This window comes from Corvus hawaiiensis, chromosome 3 (assembly GCF_020740725.1).
Source record: "Corvus hawaiiensis isolate bCorHaw1 chromosome 3, bCorHaw1.pri.cur, whole genome shotgun sequence".
NCBI lineage: Eukaryota > Metazoa > Chordata > Aves > Passeriformes > Corvidae > Corvus > Corvus hawaiiensis.
The window spans coordinates 68,126,091-68,146,930 of NC_063215.1; the positions used below are offsets into that span (position 1 = coordinate 68,126,091).

Here is a 20,840-nt window from a genome sequence, read left to right on the forward strand (position 1 = left end):
TGTTTAAGGCATGTATTACACAGACACTGAATATTTTTGGTAGTGTTCCTTATTGCCAGAGAACAGGCCCATCCTCCTTCACAATAAGGTAATCGTATTTTTTCTTCACATCAGGCGCGTGAAATAAAGAATTTTTTTAAAAATCTACTCCCAGAAGAAGGCAACTGAGCAGTCAGCTACGGAGCTGGTCATGAGTAACTCTGGGCCTGATTCTGCCACCTGTGATCATAGCATGTGGCAACACTGATTTTTTTTCTCTTTTTTTGGCCTATGAAATTATTCCACTTGCCACAGTGGCACTTTTTGGGTTAGTCTTATGCTGAGCTCTGAGTTTCCATCCATTCTGCCAGAAGAAAAGCGCAGCTGTATGACTCTTGCATGCAGACAGGAGAATCTGTGCTGGCTTTTCCAGTGGGGTGCTGTCAGAAAAAACTTCTATAAAATGAGAAAGTGAAATTTGCAGGCTTCCATGTCTGACCAGCTCTGGAAATCCAGAGCACTGGCATTTTCCAGAATCAAATAACAAATTATTTAAATGCCACTTACCACTATTTTGGATTTTGTAGCATTTTGAAATGCCTCTATATAAGCAGTGTCTGAGCCTCTAAAAAATCAGTGTCTGACTACCACACAGAAAGTCAGTTTTGCAAAAAGTACCTTCCAATTACATAGTCCAGCCTTTAAAAAAATATATGTATATAATCCTTATATAATAATTGTCTTTAAAAATACAGATATTGACACATAAAAATGTCATGGCACTTTACTGAATGTTGAATTCTCTGAGTGGTGCTGTCCTCATACGTAAATGCATTAGAAGTTTGACACAACAGCAGGCCAGCTGGGAGCCTTGGGAGCGTGGCAAGAAGGAATTCAGCAGTGGGGTCTGCAGGGATGAATATCAACATGACAGGGAAGGTGTACTGACATGGACTTTAGTTTTGTGGAAAGGAGACAAGGCAAGAAGGTTGATTCTGAGCCTTTTGTGTGACAATTATGGTCACCTAGTTCCCTGCTACCCTGTTTGAATAGGATATCTGCAGGGAGCCTCTGTGAAGGTTTAACACTGGAAACTAAAGAGATGGAAATCATGTTAGTATGACTGATTTATTTGGTTTTATAATGACAAGAATATCTGCTGTAGGCAGAAGGATTATTGCAGAAATAATTAATTTAGCATTTTAAAAGGGCTTCTTGCTCTTAATTTCTTTTATTTTTATAACTTGTCCAAAGAAAAAGAAAATATCTTATCATGAATGAAAACTTCTTAAGAAAACATTACCTCAGCTAATGCAAAGGGAGTTGCAGCTCTCCAGTCAGAGGAGTCAAAATCAACTGCCCTCTACAGCTTTGGTCAGTCAGATCAAACTGTTCAAGGGTGCAGGGATCAAATTGCCAGTCAGTATCCATGACTAACAAATGTGTTTCGTTTTCTTTACCTGTGAAAGTGTGCTAACTCCCACAATAGTCATAGGGCAAGCAATCCTCATAAGCATGTTTACTTTTGTGGGTTTGCCTGTTTGGAAAAAGCATCTGGACCAGTAACTCTCTGAGGGCTGTGCTGAGAAGCAGAGCAGAGCTGCTGCTGCATCATTTAAGAGTTAAGCCCTGAAGAGATGAAAATAGAAAGGCTGATTGCTGGTTGTCTCATCAGCCCTTGTGAAAAGCAGCTGACATTATTCATGTTTGGAAGAGGAGAGGAAATTGGAAATCCATTCCATTTCTCCCAGTGTTTCAGTCACAAGAATATATGTGACTGTGGTTCAGAAAATATAGGGAGACTAAGACGCTTGAACCACAATTCATTGATGTCCGTTGTCACAGATGAACAGAACAGTAAATTGACTGAAAAAAAAAAAAGCGTCTGTGATAATGAGAAATAGGACTTGCAGTGCTCTGGGGTAGCTTTGGGCTTTTTCCCTTTCCTCCAATTTTTGTTTGTGAATGAATATTGAAATTTGGATTTGCTATCATTAATGTCAGCCACCAGACTGGGACTTGGACCAAGAGCAGCTTGCAGAGTATCACTGACCATTTTGATTGTGATAAACACCACAAAACCATAACAAAAGCTGTTCTTTCTCTCCTAAGAGCAAAAAGAGTGGTTGCTAGTTTGACACCCACATGCTTTTCCCTCCCTCACTGTTTCTGTCATCACATTTTAAGCCCCCTCACAGAGCTTCAGATCAACAGTTGCACAAGACACCCAGCACATTTCAAGGCTGGAAAGTCACTCGCATGGACACTTACCAGGGATGACCGTTCGGGTAATGGATATTGGGCCACCTCCTGAAATCTGTATTAAAGGCCCACAGAGAGATGGGCTAGCAAAAAGTGCTATGTGTAGTGCTGCTTGCTATTCAGAAGAATGAAAGAAGGATAGTAGGTGGAATGTACTTGTTCTGACAACAAAAGAATAGTATGTGCTTCCTTTTTAAAAAGAAATTTCATTTTTATGTTGACTCAGCTATTGGTCATGTGATTCTGTCACTGACATTCTCACTGTCATCTGGACATCAGTATCGTGCTGTTGCCCAGCAAAACACCATCATTTTTTTCCCCACCATCTTCTGGACCACTATCCATTTATTCATATGACACCAAGGGTGCAATTCTTCCAGCCAATCTTTTTTTAACATGTATATAAACAGCTAAAAGGAATACAAAAAGGTATTATAACAGGATCTTAGGTTTCTAGTAATCTTCCCACAGCTGGTGGTAGGGCTGCACATCCCCCTAGGGCACATTTCAGCTCAGTCACCCTGTAGCTGCCAGGATGGCACAGATCCCCTAAGAAACCAGAGGACTCCTCTTTGCTTCCTTGACTTTACTGAAAATAGAGTAAAGCTCCCATGTGAGCTCCAATACATAGGAACTTTTTTTTCTCTGATTCCAGTGCTTTTTATTCCCATTTTGCTGAAGATAAAACTTATCAGACATATTTAACAATTTAGAATAAAAAATATTTGGGGCCAGAAAGAGACAAACATTAGGTGAAAATCTGTGTTCCAGTTTAGGGGGACTCTTCAATGAGCTGCCCTCAGAGGACTCAAAGTACACTTTCTTTTGTCTTTGCAGATTTGCTCTGTTTTGCCTTCAGAGTGTATGTGGCAATTTTCCAAGCTAAACATCTTGGGGAAGGGGGGAGGAAAAATAAATAATTATTCTTTGGCTGGTAGGAATCCAAGCAGTAGTGAAACTACCTCATTTCAAGAAGTTCTTGTAAAAAATGGCTCAATTTACTTAATCTTTTTGACTTCCTAATGTTTCTGCTTGAGTCTATAGTTTGAAAGCCAAAAACATTGTGACACATTATGAGGTAATTATGCAATTAGGACTCAATTACTCATTCTGTAAGACTGATCTCTTTCCTACATTTCCTCCACATAAGAAAAAATAAGTATTGTGTCTTTTTGTCCTCTCTAGTGAAAATTTCCATCTTGAATTATGTTAGAAAGTTAGTTTTCATGGTTTTACCTTTGTAAGGTTATCTAGACCAGGATTATCTAGACTGTGGTCTGTCATGAAGTGGTCAGGGGTGCATGGTACATTTTATTATTTGTCCTCAGCATACGGACAAGTGAAGAGTCAGCGGATGCAGAGATGTTGAACTGCGGTTTCTTTCCCTCTCCAGAATTTCAGGCAGTCTGCTGGGGCAGGGAGCAGGGATGGACTGTAAAATTGTAGGTTTTTGACTCTGTGCACCCCTGTAGCAATTCAAGTGCAGCTGTCAGGCCAAGGCTGAACCAGGTGGGTATCACTTGGGCTGTATTAGTACAAAATACTATGTAACCTGCACCCCAGGCTGTTGGAAGAAATGACCAGCAGCTTCTGTTCACCTTGACAGAGAGAGTCCCTTTGGGATACTTCCAAAATCACTGTCTCCCTCCTGTGACCTACACCCTGCATCTCCCCCAGCTCTCCGCTTTTATACACGAAATACAACATGCACATACTTGTATCTCATGCTGCATGAAGATATTGGTCAACAGTTTGTAAACTCGGAAATTCTGGGCAGTTTTACTGCAAGGCCTTGGCAAAGGGGGAAACAGAGAGGAAATCCTGCCTTGAAGGTGCCATGTTAAAGTACAGATTTGTGAGTTCCTGAGACTAGGTTGAAAGGAATGTGTTGATCACTCTGCACTGCCATATGTCCATGGCTTAAATAACTTCCATAATAGAGGTTGGCATTTTGTTTGCCATGTGGAAAGAATTTAGTACATGGTGTAGTGGTTTGGTTCAAAATATCTATCCATTACTTATTTTCCTTCTGTGAGATAAGAATTAGGAGAAAGCATTAAGAAACCTTAAACAGTTGCAGTACAAAGAAAGAGTTTTATTACTAATAGAATTAAAAGTAAAGAGAAATAACAAGAAATTAAAGCAAACCCCCTCCCCCTTTCCAGCACTTTCCTCCTTTTACCCAACTCACACAAAGGGTAACAGAACATGGGATTTTAGTCAGTGTTGCAGTTCTTGATAAGTCTCTTTCATATGCTTAAGGAAAAAAGGGTTTTCTTCAGCTGCACATGGCTCCCAAACTGCAGACCCGCCCGCAAAGAAACAATCTGCTGTGGTGTAAAACATCTCTTCCATGAAAATCTCACAGTTCCTTCACACTGACACACATGGGCCATCGCATGGGGTTATTAATCTTGTTAAGGATGAATTACTTTGGCCTGAACACAAAGGCTTTTTTTCGCCATAAGTCTCTAAAAAGCCTCTCAATAATTCTATATAGCCTGGCGTAGGCACTCTTCACAATTTTCACAGGCCCCACGTGAACTTTTCATCCCTCCATGTACTCCAAATGGATTAAAGAGACAGTTTGTGATATTACAGTTTCTTACCACAGCATGCAAGAAGTTTTTTAAGCTGCGCGCCAGAATCGCGGCACCGCCCTCTTTTCTCCTGTCGCCATGCTCAGCTCCGTCCCACGTGACTCACTTCTCTTTCTCTCTGACTCTGAAGCCGCCATGTTGAAGAGTGTTCTTGTTCGGGCTTTACGGTGGGGAAAGCCTCGCTCCCTCTGTGCTGCTGGCTGCATGGTGTCCTCTTCAGTTCAGCACGAAGTGTGCTGGCTGCAGACAGGAGGCTCCGCCAGCTCCCGTTGGCTCCACTGGCTCCGCATGGAGAGGAGAGGGATCCGCTGGTCCCAGGAAGCCATGCCAGATGGGTTTAGCTGTGAGCAGTCCATGGCTGGTTTTAGCTGCCTGCGGCTCTGGGACGGTTCCCCCCCAGTGACCCAGGGTCCGTGCTGCGGTGTTGGGAAAGGGGGGGAGCAGGGGCCCTGGCCCGGCCCGGTGGGGCCCGGAGGCTCAGAGGCCCCTCCACCTTCCGGCAGACCAGCTTGAACGAAAGACAATTCCTGTCTTTCCATGTGGTTTAAATATGTAAATTGTGAGAAGCGTCATTAGTCTAAAAGCCTGTCCATCAGCTCAGGTTCAACCCACTACACATGGGTTTTCCTGTATTTTCATGGAGAAATGCCATTTTCTTTCCAGGTGCTTAGAGCACAGACAGATACAGCAGTTAGTATGAAAGCCAACTAAACCATGCAGCTATTTAGTCTTGTGGCTGAGGACCAGAGGCTCACACATGCCCAGTGCATAGTCACCTTACAGCTGTTTGACTAGGACTGTGCCAGAGCTTGCTACTTCAAATCATGTCTATTTTCCTTTGTGGATTCCCAGGCACCTGTATGCTGAGCGTCTCATAAATGCCTTCAGCTGGTAATGGTCTGCACCACAACACTCTTCTCAAGGCTGTGTGTAAGAGGCTTCTAACAAGGACATTGTTTCAGTCTGTTTGTAATTCAGGATGCAATCTTCTTTTGGGTGACTCTGAGACTTATCTCAGTGGTCAATTGCATTTTTCCTCTTGAGCTCTTTGCTGCTGGAAGTGCTTCATCTGTCTGGTATTCGCAGAAGCAGTGCAGCTGATTTGATTCTGAGTGCAATATTCCTAGACCTGAGGTGCCAGAATAATCTATTTCTCTCATTACATGCCCAGCATTTTAAGATTAAGCAATGGCTGACTTTTATTTGCACTTAAATTAGACTGTAAAAGCACTGTTCTTAGGGGACCCTAATAAGAACTGGAGAATGACACTAAATCAATGGACTCCTAAAGAAGGAGAAAAAGAACTAAGAACTAAACTAAAGCTCAGATGCTAAGCCCAATGGACTTTGTTCAAACCTGTTAAGATAGACTTTCCATGAAATAATGTTGTCAAGAGTTTTAACTTCCGATTTGCAAAAGTATCTCATATATGAACAGAGAAGTAGAAAGCTGTTGTTTGTTAATTAAACCAAAAAGAAAAGAAAGAAGAAGAAGGAGGAGAGGGAAAAAAGCATGTTGTAACAAATCCCATGCAGTGTGAGAATAGCATGTTGTTTTCTTTTTAGTTTGGTCGAGTAGTCTTACTCAATTCTCTTCCAACAGAATGCATTTCTCACTTCATGTTTGATTTGAATTGCTCTTCCAGCTGTATAATCCATGCACGCTGAGGTCTATTTTGAAAAACATCCAGGCTCCTGGCTCGTTTTCCTTTTCATCAACATTAATTTTCTCAGTTTCCACCTCTTACAGAACAGCAGAAATTAGGCAGAATCTCTTCAGTCACAGAGACATCACAGCACAAGCTATGCCAAAATAACCTTTCCAGAAGGACAAGGATAAATCCTCATTATTCTGGATGAGTTAATGAGGACTCTGCACGAAATCAGTCAGACTGCTCATTACAAGTTGCTATCGCTCTGCTTTCTCTGCCTGAATTTTACATCTTTAGATTCCCCATTAAACACTTTCTTCCAAGGGTGCCAGCCTGCCTTTGGCTGGTCACTTTTTCAAAACAAGCTTTCTGTCTTTGTGTAATAAGGGTATTTTTGCCTCTTTTCAGTGACGGTTGGGCAGACAGAGATGAAGTCATTGAAGGTTATGAACCCGAAGCAAATGGAGGCATTACTATCAAACTGCAGTCTCCTGAGGTGCTGGCGTTTGATGACTACTACCTGAAGCTGCGTCTGGACACCAACACGCGCAACCCCTGGTTCCCTGAGTTCTGGCAGCACAGATTTCAGTGCCGCATTCCAGGGCACCCTCAAGAGAATCCTAACTTCCAGAAGAATTGCACTGGTAACCTGTCAAATATTTTAAATTTTTTTTCCAGTTTTTGAATCTGTGCCCTGGCAAAAAATTGTCCTTGGTTCTGGTTTGGGTTTTTCTTGTGATTGTTTTGTTGGCTTTTTGTTTGGTTTTTTTTGTTTTGCTTGTTTGTTTTTAATTAAATGCTTGTTGTTGTTTATTTTTGTTTTTTATGCAAAGAAAGATGATGACCTCAAATTGTACAGATAATAATCCCAGCCCTAGTGGGAGTATGTCTAGTGTTGGTTGCACAGCCTCCTCTCAATTTAGTTCTGCTCTGTTATAGAGTGACTTACCCCCTTTTCTTGGTTTAGGGCTATGCTAAGGCTGACAGGAGTGCCTAAGTTTGTAGTATGGCCTGTAAAAAATAAAGAACCATGAAATTTTAACAAAAATAAGAACAAATTTATGCTTTTTTTCCTCAAAGTCAGCTTTTCTGATCAACTAATCAGGAGTAATCAGGAATTTCACAGACAATATTACAGCAGAAAACCAATTTTAAGGAAAATTCATGAGTCTTAAACTTGGCCAGTAATCTGCTTTATCTTTTTTTTCTTAACCCAGTAAAACATACACAGTTTGCTTCTACTATGTAGCATTCACATAAAAAACACATCGTACACATGGAAGTAACTCTTACCTCATAGCAAGGGAAGTGTACCTGTGCATAGACAGGTTTTCTCTTTCATTCAAAATCCAAGAAAATAAACTGAAATGTTTCAGTAAGATTAAATTTATTAGTAAATTGAGTGATGATTACATTTCTATTAAATCCTTGCTGAATGATTTTTGCATATATTTTGGTTGTAGTTTGTAAATGCTTAATTTCTAGTCAAAAGGGTATACTTGATATTAAGGAAGTTATTTCATTAGAAACAAAACTAATGAAGCCTTGCTTCCTGTCTATTTCAGTCATATTCTTTACATTTTGACCTCTTCTATCCCCTAGCAGTAATCTCAGTTGGTCTTCACATGCTTCCTGAGCTGCATTCCCACAGTTTCTAGTTCTTTCCTTCTCCATCAGTAATACTTCCTAATAAAAACTTCCACAGTACCTTTTGTTTCTCCCCAGTTCCCTTATTCACCGTTGAGGCACATTATCAAATACTGTCACTGACTTAAAACTGGGTTGATGTGCTGACCAGCAGGCAGGCTGGCCAGTCTGGGTGCTGCGGGACTAATGGCAAGCCAGACAGGCTAAATCCGTGTTGATAATTTTTCCTGAAAGGAGTTACTAACTTTGGACTTTACCAAAATGTTGATTTTTGGTGTAAATATTTAATCGGCTTTAGGCATGCTTCAACTCAGACAAAGGAGTTAATATAGGCCAACAAGGGCAAAAATTGCTAAGGAGAGTTGAGTGATTGATGCACAGTGCAAATACACAACCTTCTTTTGTGAGAAAAGAATCTTAAAATTGCACTGTTCCGTTCATTCCATTTACACAAATAAATTTCATGCTGATGAGAAAAGGCTTAATTTTCAGGCATCTCAGCAGCTGTAATAAACATGGGTAGTTTTTTATCCAGCCTCTCTTTGGTTATGAAACTAAAAACTTGAGTCTGAACCGGCATAGTCACCCTTCATCTGGTGGATCAAAGGCAAGAGAACTCACCACATGGTGAGTTCAAAATGGCCAACATGGGGCACTTCTGCATAGAATGTGTAGGTGAGTTTTCAGACAGCAATCGCTGTAGATTCTAAAATTGTACTTAAGCAAAAAAAAAAAAAAAAATTCACAGAAGAAAACAAATGGGAGCTGCTTTATTAAAAAATATCCCACCCCAAACTTTTCAGGATGTCCCAGGTTTGAAGTCACTGGACATTGCAGAGGGTCTGAAGAGATATCATTACATGCCTGCCTAGTGTTCTGGGCTTCTCAAGGTGTCAGGCACCACTACATTCTGATAATACTAGTGAAACACAAAATCATTTGTCTACATTGGTAGACTCTAACAGTTATCAGTGTCAAGTCAGGCATTCAGACATCTTTCCCTCCTCTAGAAAGCTGTAAATTTTTGCATGAAACCTCAAAATATGTGGTACTTCTTAGTCTTTGCTGGAAAGCAATCAGGTCTTAAATTTGGTGGTGTACCACTGATAACCCTCAGACTTACCACACACAACTAAAAAGTTCGTAAATGTCTCAAATCACCAAAGGGAAGCATCACAAGGTATCTTTCCCAATAATGACATACCTACAGAATCAAGAGATCTACATGTCCCCAGCAAATCTGGGGGCAATACAATATTTATTTTTCTTTAACTACACAGATCTGACGGCTGACTTTCTGTGACCTCCAGAGCTTTCTGTGCATGTCTTTATCTGACATTTCTGGAAGGTTAAGAATGTCACTTTAAATACTAGCAGCTTCAAAGCTGTTTGGTGGAGACTTTCTCTCCAAGGAAGTCTAGTATGAAAGTGCCAAGAAACCACATTCTTTACTTCTTACAGATTTGGAGGCAGGCCTTTTCACAAACTCTCTGTTAATAAAATGAGTCTGGATTGCCTCTTTCCTCCTTCACAAAGTATCTCCATACACAAATTTGAAGGAGAAAATGCATGCTGCTCAATAAATAATAAGCACTAATATTTGAAACCCATTAAAAGTGCCAATGGATGATGTTCTTACTTTTTGTGGTACTACAGATTTAAGTACTGCTGCCACACCTATATCACCCTAGGAAAATAATCAGTATCCAGTATTGATATCAATTCCAGTATATCTAAGAGCTTTTACTCCTACCTCAAGTATACCCTCAATATTCCTGTGAAAAGGCACACAAGGCCCTGCACCATGGAAAAAGCCGAGTCCCCTGTGGTCCCAGGAGTCCTTGCATATTATTAGCATGTGTTGTGACTGTCTCTGGGTCATGATCTCTTTTGTATTACAGAAGTGCACTGCTAGTCCTTACTGAGAACAAAGCACACCCATACTTTAGCATAGACAGCACTTATCAAAGGCCATACTGCTCAAGTTCATTTTCCATGTCTGGAGAGTTAACTTCTCGGGAAACTGTATAATGAAAAAGAAAACCATGTACAAAAGTTCTTGTGATAGGCAAGCATAGTGTAATTGTATTTACCCATCAAGAGGCTGCTAGGAGCAGCCAGAAACAACAAAAAAAAACCCCACAAGACAGCATTGTTCTTTGAATACCTTATTAAAAAATATTCACAATATTTGAACCCATCTGTTTTAAAAAGGAGATTAATAGCAAAGTTTGTATTTATTGAGAATCTTCAGTTACTGCCTGCCCATTATAATTTACTCATATACAATCTAATCAGTTTACTGAGTGATTTATTTAGAATTGCCACTGGCATGTGAAGTTCAATTTTTATCATTCATGGATAGGCAAGGACTTCTCCTCAAGTAATTACAGCTGCTGCATTTGCAATTTCTCACACCCTGTTACTGTTGACTCAGCACTACCTTGGGATTGCATACTCTCTACCAAGCAAGAGAAAGCTAGTTCCTAGAAATCTCCGTTCTCTGAGATGAGAGGAATTACTGCTTGAATTCCCTCATTCAGTCTCTGAGAAGACTGGTGGTGTCCTTCAGAAACTCTCATGTTACACTGAGCTCTGAATGTACATGCATGTTTTGGGGAAAAAAGGTCTATCTGGTCTAAGCATTATTGGAAGGAAGAAAGTCCAAGTGTGTTTTATTCTGTGTAGGCTGTAGGATGCCTAACAGTTTGCCACATTTTCAAAATAGCTCGTCTGGATTACTAGAACTATGTTGTAGTAGCAACAAATTCTTGGGAAGAGAAGAAATCCATCAAGACTGTTGCAATTACTGCTCTTTTGGATCATCCCTTCTTGCAAAAATTAAACAACTTACTTTTCCCACTTGAGTGGCAGCCAAATGAGTGGGAGCTATTTTTGACTCATTCTTTGCAATGTTTAAGCCAAGTGGCTCTTGTAAGGGAATGACTTTTCCTATCCCTCTCTCTTTCCTTCCCTCTTTCTCCAGCTGCTATAGGAGATGTTCTTCCTCAGTAGGGTTCAAGTATAGAAACTTTCTTATATGTAGATGCATTGGACCTGGCTGAGATGGGGTTAACTTTCCCCACAGCAGCCCTCATAGTGCTGTACTTTGTATTGGTAGCTAGAAAATGGTTGGTAACACACCAGTTTTTTAGGGCACTGCTGAGCCGCTTTCATGCTGCATTGAAGCTCTCTCCCACCCCATATCCCCACCCTCAAAGGCTGGTAGGCTGGGAGCGAACAAGAGGTCAGGAGGGGACATAACTGGGACAGTTGACCCAAACTGACAAAAGGTTCCACACTATATGGTGTCATGGTCAGCAATAAAAGATGAGAGAAAGGATGAGAAGGTGGGAGAGCATTTGTTATTAAGGCATGTGTCTTGCAAGCAATATACTGAGGCTCTATTTCCCAGGAAGCAACTGGACATCATCTGCTGACAGAGTTAGAGAATACATTCTCCTTTTCTTCTATACATGGTCATTGTTTTTTTAATCAAGCTGCCTTTAACCTGACCTAAGGGTTTTAAAATTTTTTTATATATTTTTCTCCCATGTCCTGCTGAGGAGGAGGAGTGAGAGAGTGGCTTGGTGGGCACCTGCCAGCCAGTTGAAGTCAACTTACCACAGTAGAAAACACATATTTGTATATGGATATTTTCCTAGAGTTTCCCGGATATCTAGCAGGCCAAAACCACTTCCAGTACAGAGTTGTTCTTAAATTGCCTGTGCCACTAAGGTACTTTTAATGTATCCCATGTAGCTGCTACAGTCTGTAGGAAACAAAGCATGTCCTACAGCTCTGCATGGACCCCTTATTCATAGTGGAATTCAGAAGTTCACATCATTCCTCATGCCCTTCAGACGAAAAGTCAGAACAGAACAAAGTGTTTTAACAGGAACAAAAAAGGCTGTTTCTGAATTTGAGGTACTGAGACACTATCTGACTCAGGACTGACCTGACAGAAGGTTCCCTTAGCACACAGCCTCAGGCACTGCCCCAAGGAACAGTCACTACTTGTCTCAGTTCATTAGAAAACTCAGCCCTTTCCACATTTTGCAGATTGTACACTGACAGCAAGGTTAGATGATAGACTGTCTATGTGAGGTAATAGAGTTCAAATATTTTTCTAATAAATTTGTAGGACGTTTTCTCCCTGATGGGATAGCTCAAATGTAAGGGAAGTGTTTTTTTCACACAAAATTTCACTGGCAAATCTTTCTGTTGTACATGGTGAGCCCACATTGACCAAAATTAAATGCAAGTCATACTCACACAGAAATGGTGTAAAACTCAGTGCAGTGCAAACACTTGTAGGGATGTCTAACTGCTTTTTTACAGAATGCCTTATTTTCCTCCTGGCAGATAATACAATGGCTGGAGTTTATGTAAACCAGGTGGGATGAGTCCTCCTCTGCACCACAAGAGACAGTTATGAAATTGGTAATGGAACTGATGAAAATAACAGATTATGCTCACAGCAGTTCATCTGCTGGGACAACAAAATACATTGGCAGGCAATGAGCACAAACATTTTTCAATAGAGCAAAGTGGAACAAAGTGGGCAATTCATGATTCATTCATTGATTCAGTTGATCTTTGTGAAGAAGGGTTATTTGTCAGTGAATGTATTTGTTGCAGACAAGAACAAGAAATGTAGATATTTTTTGTTCCAAAGGAGGTCATAGTCCAAGTTCCCTTTAGGATGCTTACTCATACTTTGGTCATGCCATAAGGATTGCTTTATCTGCTAATTCCTGTCTTGGTCCAAGAGAACTGCAAGCAATCAGTCTGAGTGCATCCAGAGTCACAAGGATCACAGGATCACTGTCTAGAAGGTAGCTCTGGAAGACTGTAGTCCAACTCCCTGTCAAAGCAGTGTAAGTTATCAGTTCAGACCAGGTTGATCAGGCCTTGTAAACCTCCAGGGCTGCACAGCATGTCTGGGAGGTTGCACAGTGTGTCTGGGCAACCTGTTCCACTGCTTGAATGTGAAAAAGTCTGGCCTCATATCCGGTCTAAACTTCTCTTGTTTCAAGATGCGCCCATCATCTCTTATTCTTCCACCAGGCTTCACTATTAAAAACCTGTCCCTCTCTTCTTCATAACCACCCCATAGGTATGAGGGGCTGTTGTAAGGTTCCCCTGCAGGCTGAACAAGCTCAGGTCCTTCAGTCTGTCCTCAAAGGCAAGGAATGCAGCTCCAGATCATCTTGATGGCCCTCTGCTGCATGCACTCCAGGTTATCAGTGTCTTTTTTTATTAGGGATTCACAAACCATGTGCAGTGTTCTAGATGCAGCCTGATGCATGCCAAGTAAAGGATGGTGGTAGTGGTTAGGTAACCACATGCCTCAGTCACTGGTTGTGCTGTTGTTACCATCCTGCTTACAGGATGCTGCTTGCCATCATTCCTACCAAGGATCTGTACGTCCACCCTATTCTTGTGTCAAATTTGGTCCTAGGAAGATGTATCTTTTCCCATCTCCTTTCTGCAGCAGACATAAATTTTCATCACACCTAACCAGTTCTGGATGACCACCATAAATCCTCCTAACATATCAAATCATGGGCAGAACATAATGATAGCAGAGGAATCTTGGGAAGAAGGCTAAATATTCCAGAAGAGGCATTTATGCTTTGGTATAAATAATGCAGACTCATACTTCTTGAGATGAAAATGTCAGGGAATATACATTATTTTGTCACTGGACTACATTTGGTATAGCCATACTCTGAAAGAGATGTGGAGCCCTGTGCAAAGGTGGTTTAAATATTAGAGACCCATACAGCAATACAAAAATCTGTGCAGTGTTACATGAAAATATCAGTTCAAGTACAGGAATAGTGTATTTATGTCTGTGGAATATTATACCCAAACTTTGAAATCGACTCATTTCAACAAGTGGTTCTGATGTCAGGTGGAGTTGTTTGCCTCTAGTTAAGATTTCTCTGAAAAGCATCCCTAAGTGTTTGCCACCATAATCACCCACTCATTAAAAAGTGACTGGTTTTATCCCATCCAGACATGCAGTTCGTATAGTTTTAGTGAAAGGTTTGGGGTTTTCTGACATAGGATATCTGTGGTTTAGAAATGGTACTCCCCAATTCAGTGCCTCAACCAAGACTCTCCCAAACCTGATGCGACTCACTCACTCACCCACTTTCCCCCCCACCCCTTCCCAGTCCAGGAATGGAGTAGAGAATTAGAGGCACAGAAGGTGAAAGGGGGTTAAGATAAGAAAAATTTACTGGAAATAAAAATTAAATAAGAAAGTGAACAATAGCAGAACAACAAGAATGAAAAGTATAAGACAAAGAAACAAAGAGATGGTTTACATGGAAAACTGCAACAAATACCAACCAACTCTTCCCCACCACACCACCTTTTCTCCCACGGGAGGGGAATGTAAGAAAAAGGCCCTTTCCCTCACCTTGGCAATGATGTAAGATGGTATCAAATAACATTACAATCTTGGCTACAGCCCATTCCACTGATTTTGGCTGAAACAAGGGCAAGGATAATAACATCTTTTTAGGAGATCTACAGGGCCTCTGCTCATGCCTGTCATGATTGTTTTTCTGTTTTTGTTTGTGAAGTTCTCCTTGAATGCACTTACTGCACCAGATGGGAAGATAGAAGACTGATGGCTGCCTATTCCCATCCTGAGACACAGCTATACTTGGCCAATGCATCTTTCAGATTACATCCAGGCCACCAGTAATGTAGTTCAGAGGTTCTCTGAACATCTTCTCAAGACCCACCCAATTTTGATGAATCTATATGAGATGACATGGGGTTTTCCTTTTCTCATCTCAGTGGACAATGCACTCCAGGATGTCTGCTTGATTTTTCTACACTTTTCTGAAGGAGTGAATGCATTTCCAGTGAGAGTTGATCTGAGTTTTCAGAGTCGGATAAATTAGACCCAGCAGACATTATTAGGGCTCATCCTGCTGTGTCAAACAAGCATGTAGGTGTTTCTCTGAGAACATTTTTTTAATCTCAACATCTGCTGGGCTCCCCCATGAAGCACCTGTCCCATGAGACTTTTTATCAGCAGAAGCACCTACAGTAGGAAGCACTGCCACTGCAATAATTCAGAAAAAGTAATTATAAGGCAACAGCCTGGTGTGCACTCTGCCAAGTCAGCCACTGCTTGTCAATCACCTTTGTGATATATAGGAGACATATTTTTAAGCTTTTGAAGAAGGAATTAAGCTACTGACATGCCATAATTTCTTTAAAATATGTATTTACAGTAAGTATCCTGCGACTTGTCCTTGCTCTCCTCTGCTTTGCATTCTCATTACATACTTAGGTGCTGTATCACACTCTTTTTCCTCAGCATTAGGCAGAAGATCCTAGTGATCACAGCAGTGCTCAAAACTGATCTCAATTTAATGGGCACCTAGAATGAAGCCCACGGAGGACAACTTGTCTGAAAATATTCTAGTTGCTACCTTTCTTAGTCAAGGCTTTTTTACAGCAGATAAGATGGGAGAGCTGTAGTCTCATTTTATTTCCCAGGCAATGCTACAGGAAGCTTTTAAGGCTTGAAGATGAGGAGGATTAATAATGTGTTTATCTGTGATAAATCATATTAATTATTTGGAGAAGACATTATGGCCAGGTTTTTGTTCATTTAGTTCTAGCTTTTTGTTTCCATGTTTGGAAAAAAGCAGCTATATTAAGCTTACATTTTTTATTTCCAAAAATACTTTTAAACCAGGCTGTCTATCAATATACAATAAAAAAAATATCTTTCTTCTTTGGGGATCCATAACAAAAAATGAGATCATCATGAAATAAAGGAGAGGAGCAATATACATGTGCCTTTGTAAACAGCATAGAAGACAATTTGCAGAACCATGCATATTACAGCAGCATATGACGAAAGTTTTCTGAATCTATGCCTGCATTTTCCATTTTGGATTTTAACAGTAGAAGTTTACACTTCTGGTATTAAAAAATCCTCAGGTAGGTTTGTGACATTCACCCTTCTCCATTACAGGGATAAACTGATGGTGCTGCTAAGGAAGAGGACACCTGAATCATGCTCCCTTGTGCCTCCTTAGGGCTCCTGTCTCCTGTGCCTAGAGAGAGACAGGGCACTCCTGACTGTTCAGATTGCCATAGATGATTTTAACTTTTATCAGGAGCATGGTGAGGACAAAAGCACACAATTAAAATAAATTGTCTTGTTCCTAGAAATCAATTGTGCAGGTTGTGCATCAAAACAATTAGCAGAGAGATAACATTTAACCAAACCAGTAAGTCAGTCAGATGAAATAACACAAGTACCTGATCTGAACACAAGGCAAACTGCCTTCTGTCAGCACCCCATGTCTTTTATTAGATGATATCTTCCCTCTCCTCATTTACCTGTAGGTGGAAAGTTTTAAGTCAGCTTGCAATTTTACAGATTGTCATTACTGGCAGCATTACCCCATAAATACAGGTGCAAAGGAGATGCAGTGGAGGCTAACACATGTAGGCACAGACCCACACACTCACACATGTCTAGCTGCAGCCCAGAGATGCTCTTTGTACACAAGGATATTTTCTGAAAAATAGCCAGCAGAGTTCTTAAAATAAATGGGTTCCTCTTAAAAGACTGTGGGCAAGCAGTGGCATAAAGAACAATAAATTATGAGCCTGAGTGGTAAAACCTAAACCATGAAAGCCACAGAATTTCCTAGTCAGAATATGCTGTATTGGTATACACAGGGAAAATAATCTGATGGAAGGTGTGTGCTCTGAAGAGTAGTGCTGCTAGAATAAATCTCTGTTTTCCCGCTCATACTGGGGTGTCTGGGGAAGCGCAGAAGTCTGCTTGTGTAGAGAGAGCTAGGGAAAAATGGTGAGATACTGAGGAGGTATCTTTTCAGCTTTTTTACTGGCTAGCACTTGTAGTTCAATGCCTTAGAAAGCCTCGAGCAGCCTAGAGAGGTAGCACGGGCAATCTAGCATTTTAGTAGCTCTAAAATCGGTAACTGTATCAGCTGCAAAGCTAATACCACCAGCAGAAGCAAAGAGGGAGAAATATAGCTCGCGATTCGCCTAAGTTAGAATAGATAAGCCGCAGTTAGCAGCTTTCAAAAAGAAACAGACAACAAGAGATGCTCGCAGAAAGAGTTGCAAAGCCAGAGAGGCGGGGCCTCCCTTGATCTTCTCTTTTATTTGGAGAAGGGGAAGGGGGAGGACTGGGGGCGTACCCAGGGTGACCGGCCAATGAGACACTGCTAAAGAGCTTGAGTTACATTTGGTTTTGCCCGCGCTTAGAACAAAGGGGTTCAGAGCACATGGCAGAGGCAAGTGTCTTGGGGAGGGGGAGGGGAAGCTCAGAACAGGTAGCAACAAGATACTGCAGCTAAACTGGGTTGCTGGCTGAGCCAGAAATCCATTGTAGCACAGCAAAATACTAGACCAGATGATTTCAAAAGGTTTCCTTCAGAGATTTTTGAGTTTCATACAGTAGAAGGTAGCTTTGGAGGAACCTGCAAGTTCAAAGCTTCAATTTAGCTCTGCACTGAGGCTCAGCTCTACAGGAATGAAAAAGCAGGGCTGTTCTCTTTAAAGCAGTAGGACTGTACACATCATGCTATTCAGTGAACTGTCTACTTTCTGCAAAGGCCAGCTTACTCTGCTCCTTTTTCTAGGCTTATTTTGTCTAAAAATTCACATCATGAAGGCCCATTTTCTTGAGCGATCTCAAGTACTTCAGTGTTTTCTGCATTGTCACGTTTGGCTATGCCCAGGAAAAAAAGAGGTGGGCTAAAATGAATGCTTTTAAAATTCTTTCAGATCAGAAAGAATTCTGCTTCTGTTTTTCTGTTGAATTTAACATGTGAATACAGATTAGGACCACTTACTTTATCTTCTGATTTGCTTAGCTCTAGTTTGCTGCTAATCAGTGATGCATTGTCCTCGTGGAGACATTGTTCAGAAACTCCTAATCTTAGCTTAGCTTTAAGAAGGATAATTTCTGTGATACTGAACACAGCTCTGGACAGATGTCCAGTTAAGGGGAAAATAAAGTAGGTCTTTGTGATCTGCATATTTGTGATTAAATTACTGCATATCGCAAGGGTTACAGGGAGTATTTGGATCGTCCTAACAATCATTTGAAAATTATGCTTAATTTCACCAAAAACTGTGAGTGTACTCTGTTAAATTATAACATGGCCCAGCTTGTTAGGGTGGCCAAGATCACTTAGCTCCTCAGCTCCAGAGCAGCTGCAGCATCTGGCTTTGGTCCTGGGAAGCCAGGAGTTTTTCTGGAAGCAACTGCATGGCTGCAGGGCTGCTGTGTAGCCTGGGCCTTGCACATGGGATATCTATCCCATCAGCTGCAGACATGTGGCTCCAGGAAGCCAGTCCTTCAGACAGAGGCTGTCTTGTGTGAGGATACAAACTATTAAAAACAAAACAAAATCCAAAAACCAACAGCAAACTTGGCAAAGGAGAAATTTGGAGTAAGTTATATTTCTGCAGAAGTAAGGCACATTGGTGTTCCTATGGATTTGTATTCTGACAGCTAATACTGGTGGTTTTAATACCACCTTAGCATTAAGAACAGAAGTGAGGAAGAAGTGGTTTGTTCTCTTAGAATAATAAAAAAGAAAAAAAGAAAAGAAAGAGAAAGAGAAAAGCAGTAGTACTGGCTGATGGGTGGTACACTGTCAGGCAAGAATTCTGAAGCCCCTCTGAAAGCAATAGTGATTTAAAGCGCAATAAATATTAGATATCTTTCATGGCTGTTTTTCATACTCATGTAGAACCACTGGAATTTAAGATAGGCAAAGACCAGTTATGCCAGCTAGTCTATGTCCTACCATGAGGGGAGTATGTGGTCTGTTAATATGAGATTTTGACTCATACCTTTGATGTCCTCAGAATCTCATGCCTGTACACTGACAACCACTGCCGCTACTTAGTCGTTTACAAATCTAGATCAATAGAGGGAAGAGAGTTTGTCATTTGTTCCATTTTCTGTCTCCATGCCAGACAGGAGCACAGATGAATATGTGTCTTTTATTACCATCATCATATTTTTCCACGTGGACTTTTTGTTTTGGGTGTTGCGCTGCTGTCAAATATTTAACATACACTGAGAATGGATTTCTTGTTAATTCCTTTGCCCTATTTGGTGATAATACATTCTGTGGTCAATATGAAATTGCTTATTTTCAACTCTGAACCAGTATTTTCTGATGAAAATGCTCAAAATTAGGCTCCTCCAGTGCATGCTCTGAGACCTAGATAAATTGGCCTGATTTTTAAGGGTACTGATATCCCATAATTTCCATGAAAGTCAACAGCAGCTAGAGAAGTTCAGGCATTAATCAAGTCAATTAATTAGGTGCCTGAATATGTATTCAGGTTACTAATTTAAGTACTCTAAGGTGGTTAATGTTCTGAAACCTGCAGCACAATTACTGAGTTCCATCTCTTTCTTTCAGATAAGGTCTCAGGCTTCATATGAAAAGCGTGACACCTGAAATATAATCAGTCCTATTTCCTGAACTTTCCATTTTTCTACCATAGTGTGTTACAATAGGACATCTACAAGGGTATCTGGCCTGACTTTTTTTCTTTTTATTAAGAGTGAAAAGCTTCATTAAAACTAGCCAAATAGCATAAAATCTGCATACATGTCCTTACATTTGTAAAGGAATTTGATTTTAAGTGTGTTCATTCCTGTCTCATGTAAGAGTAGCAGCAACTTATTATCTGCTAGACTTGTTCCAAATAACTGATCTGTTAAGAATAGTAGTTCTAAATATGTCTTTAATTGAGTGTACGAGTAAGGCTGCAAGATTAAATTGCTACCTGAGGGCGAGGGGAAAGCTGAAGGTTGGGGTTTCTTTCTTTTTAATTGTTTCTCCCCAGGAGTTCAGGTCATGTAGAAAATTGTCTCTGTGGAATCCGGTCCTTAGAGAATCTTGGTGAGGATCCACATGGCACTGGGAGAAGGCTGTAAAGAAAGCAAGAGACAAAGGCAGATCCAAAGTCTCTGCAATAATAACCACATTAAATAATAATCAGATTAAAATGGTTCCATGAAGCCTTGGGAGTATGGACACTTGTTGGACCCTGTGTCTGATAGAGGCTTAGAGACAGTTTATTGTTGAGCTCTAACTGACAGAAGAAGCTATGTGAGACACAGTAACAGCAACAAATTAAATTCCCTGCTGTCATATTCCCAAGAAAGGGGACAGAAGAAGAGAAAATAATAAATAACAACAACAACAATAATAATAATAATAATACCACCACTCCCCAAAAATAACCCCCCAACAAAACCCATCCTAAGCCCCAAAAAGAAATTCCAAAGAATCAGTCAAAGAATAAATTGGGACTGGGGTAACATGATGCCAGATGAGAATATGGCCTCTTACCAGGCTGAGACAGATCAAAAGCCATTCCATTCCACTCCATTCCACTCCATTCCATTCCATTCCATTCCATTCCATTCCATTCCCCTGTTTGTGAATCTTCCATTAAAATAACTGTGCTGCTGACTGAGACTGAGATAATTGCACAAAGACTGAGCCTGACCGTTCAAATGCCTTTGTTGGCATTAAATCTTAGTTAGCTAATGAAATAATAAGATGGATTTCAAATGGTATATTAGGATTTGAAATCAGTGTCTTTGCTGATTACATATACAAACTATTCAATCACAGAAAAAAAT

The 20,840-nt window shown here is 40.7% G+C and overlaps 1 protein-coding gene across 4 annotated transcripts in view; it reads left to right on the top strand.

Annotated features, from left to right (window-relative positions):
• The window catches only part of GRM1 (glutamate metabotropic receptor 1), a 192,773-nt gene that overhangs the window by 114,563 nt on the left and 57,370 nt on the right, over positions 1 to 20,840 (top strand). For all 4 annotated transcript variants that reach the window (XM_048297640.1, XM_048297639.1, XM_048297638.1 and 1 more), the window contains exon 4: positions 6,902 to 7,137. In XM_048297640.1, the coding sequence (XP_048153597.1) occupies positions 6,902 to 7,137 (236 nt within the window). The remainder of the gene's footprint in view (positions 1 to 6,901; positions 7,138 to 20,840) is intronic.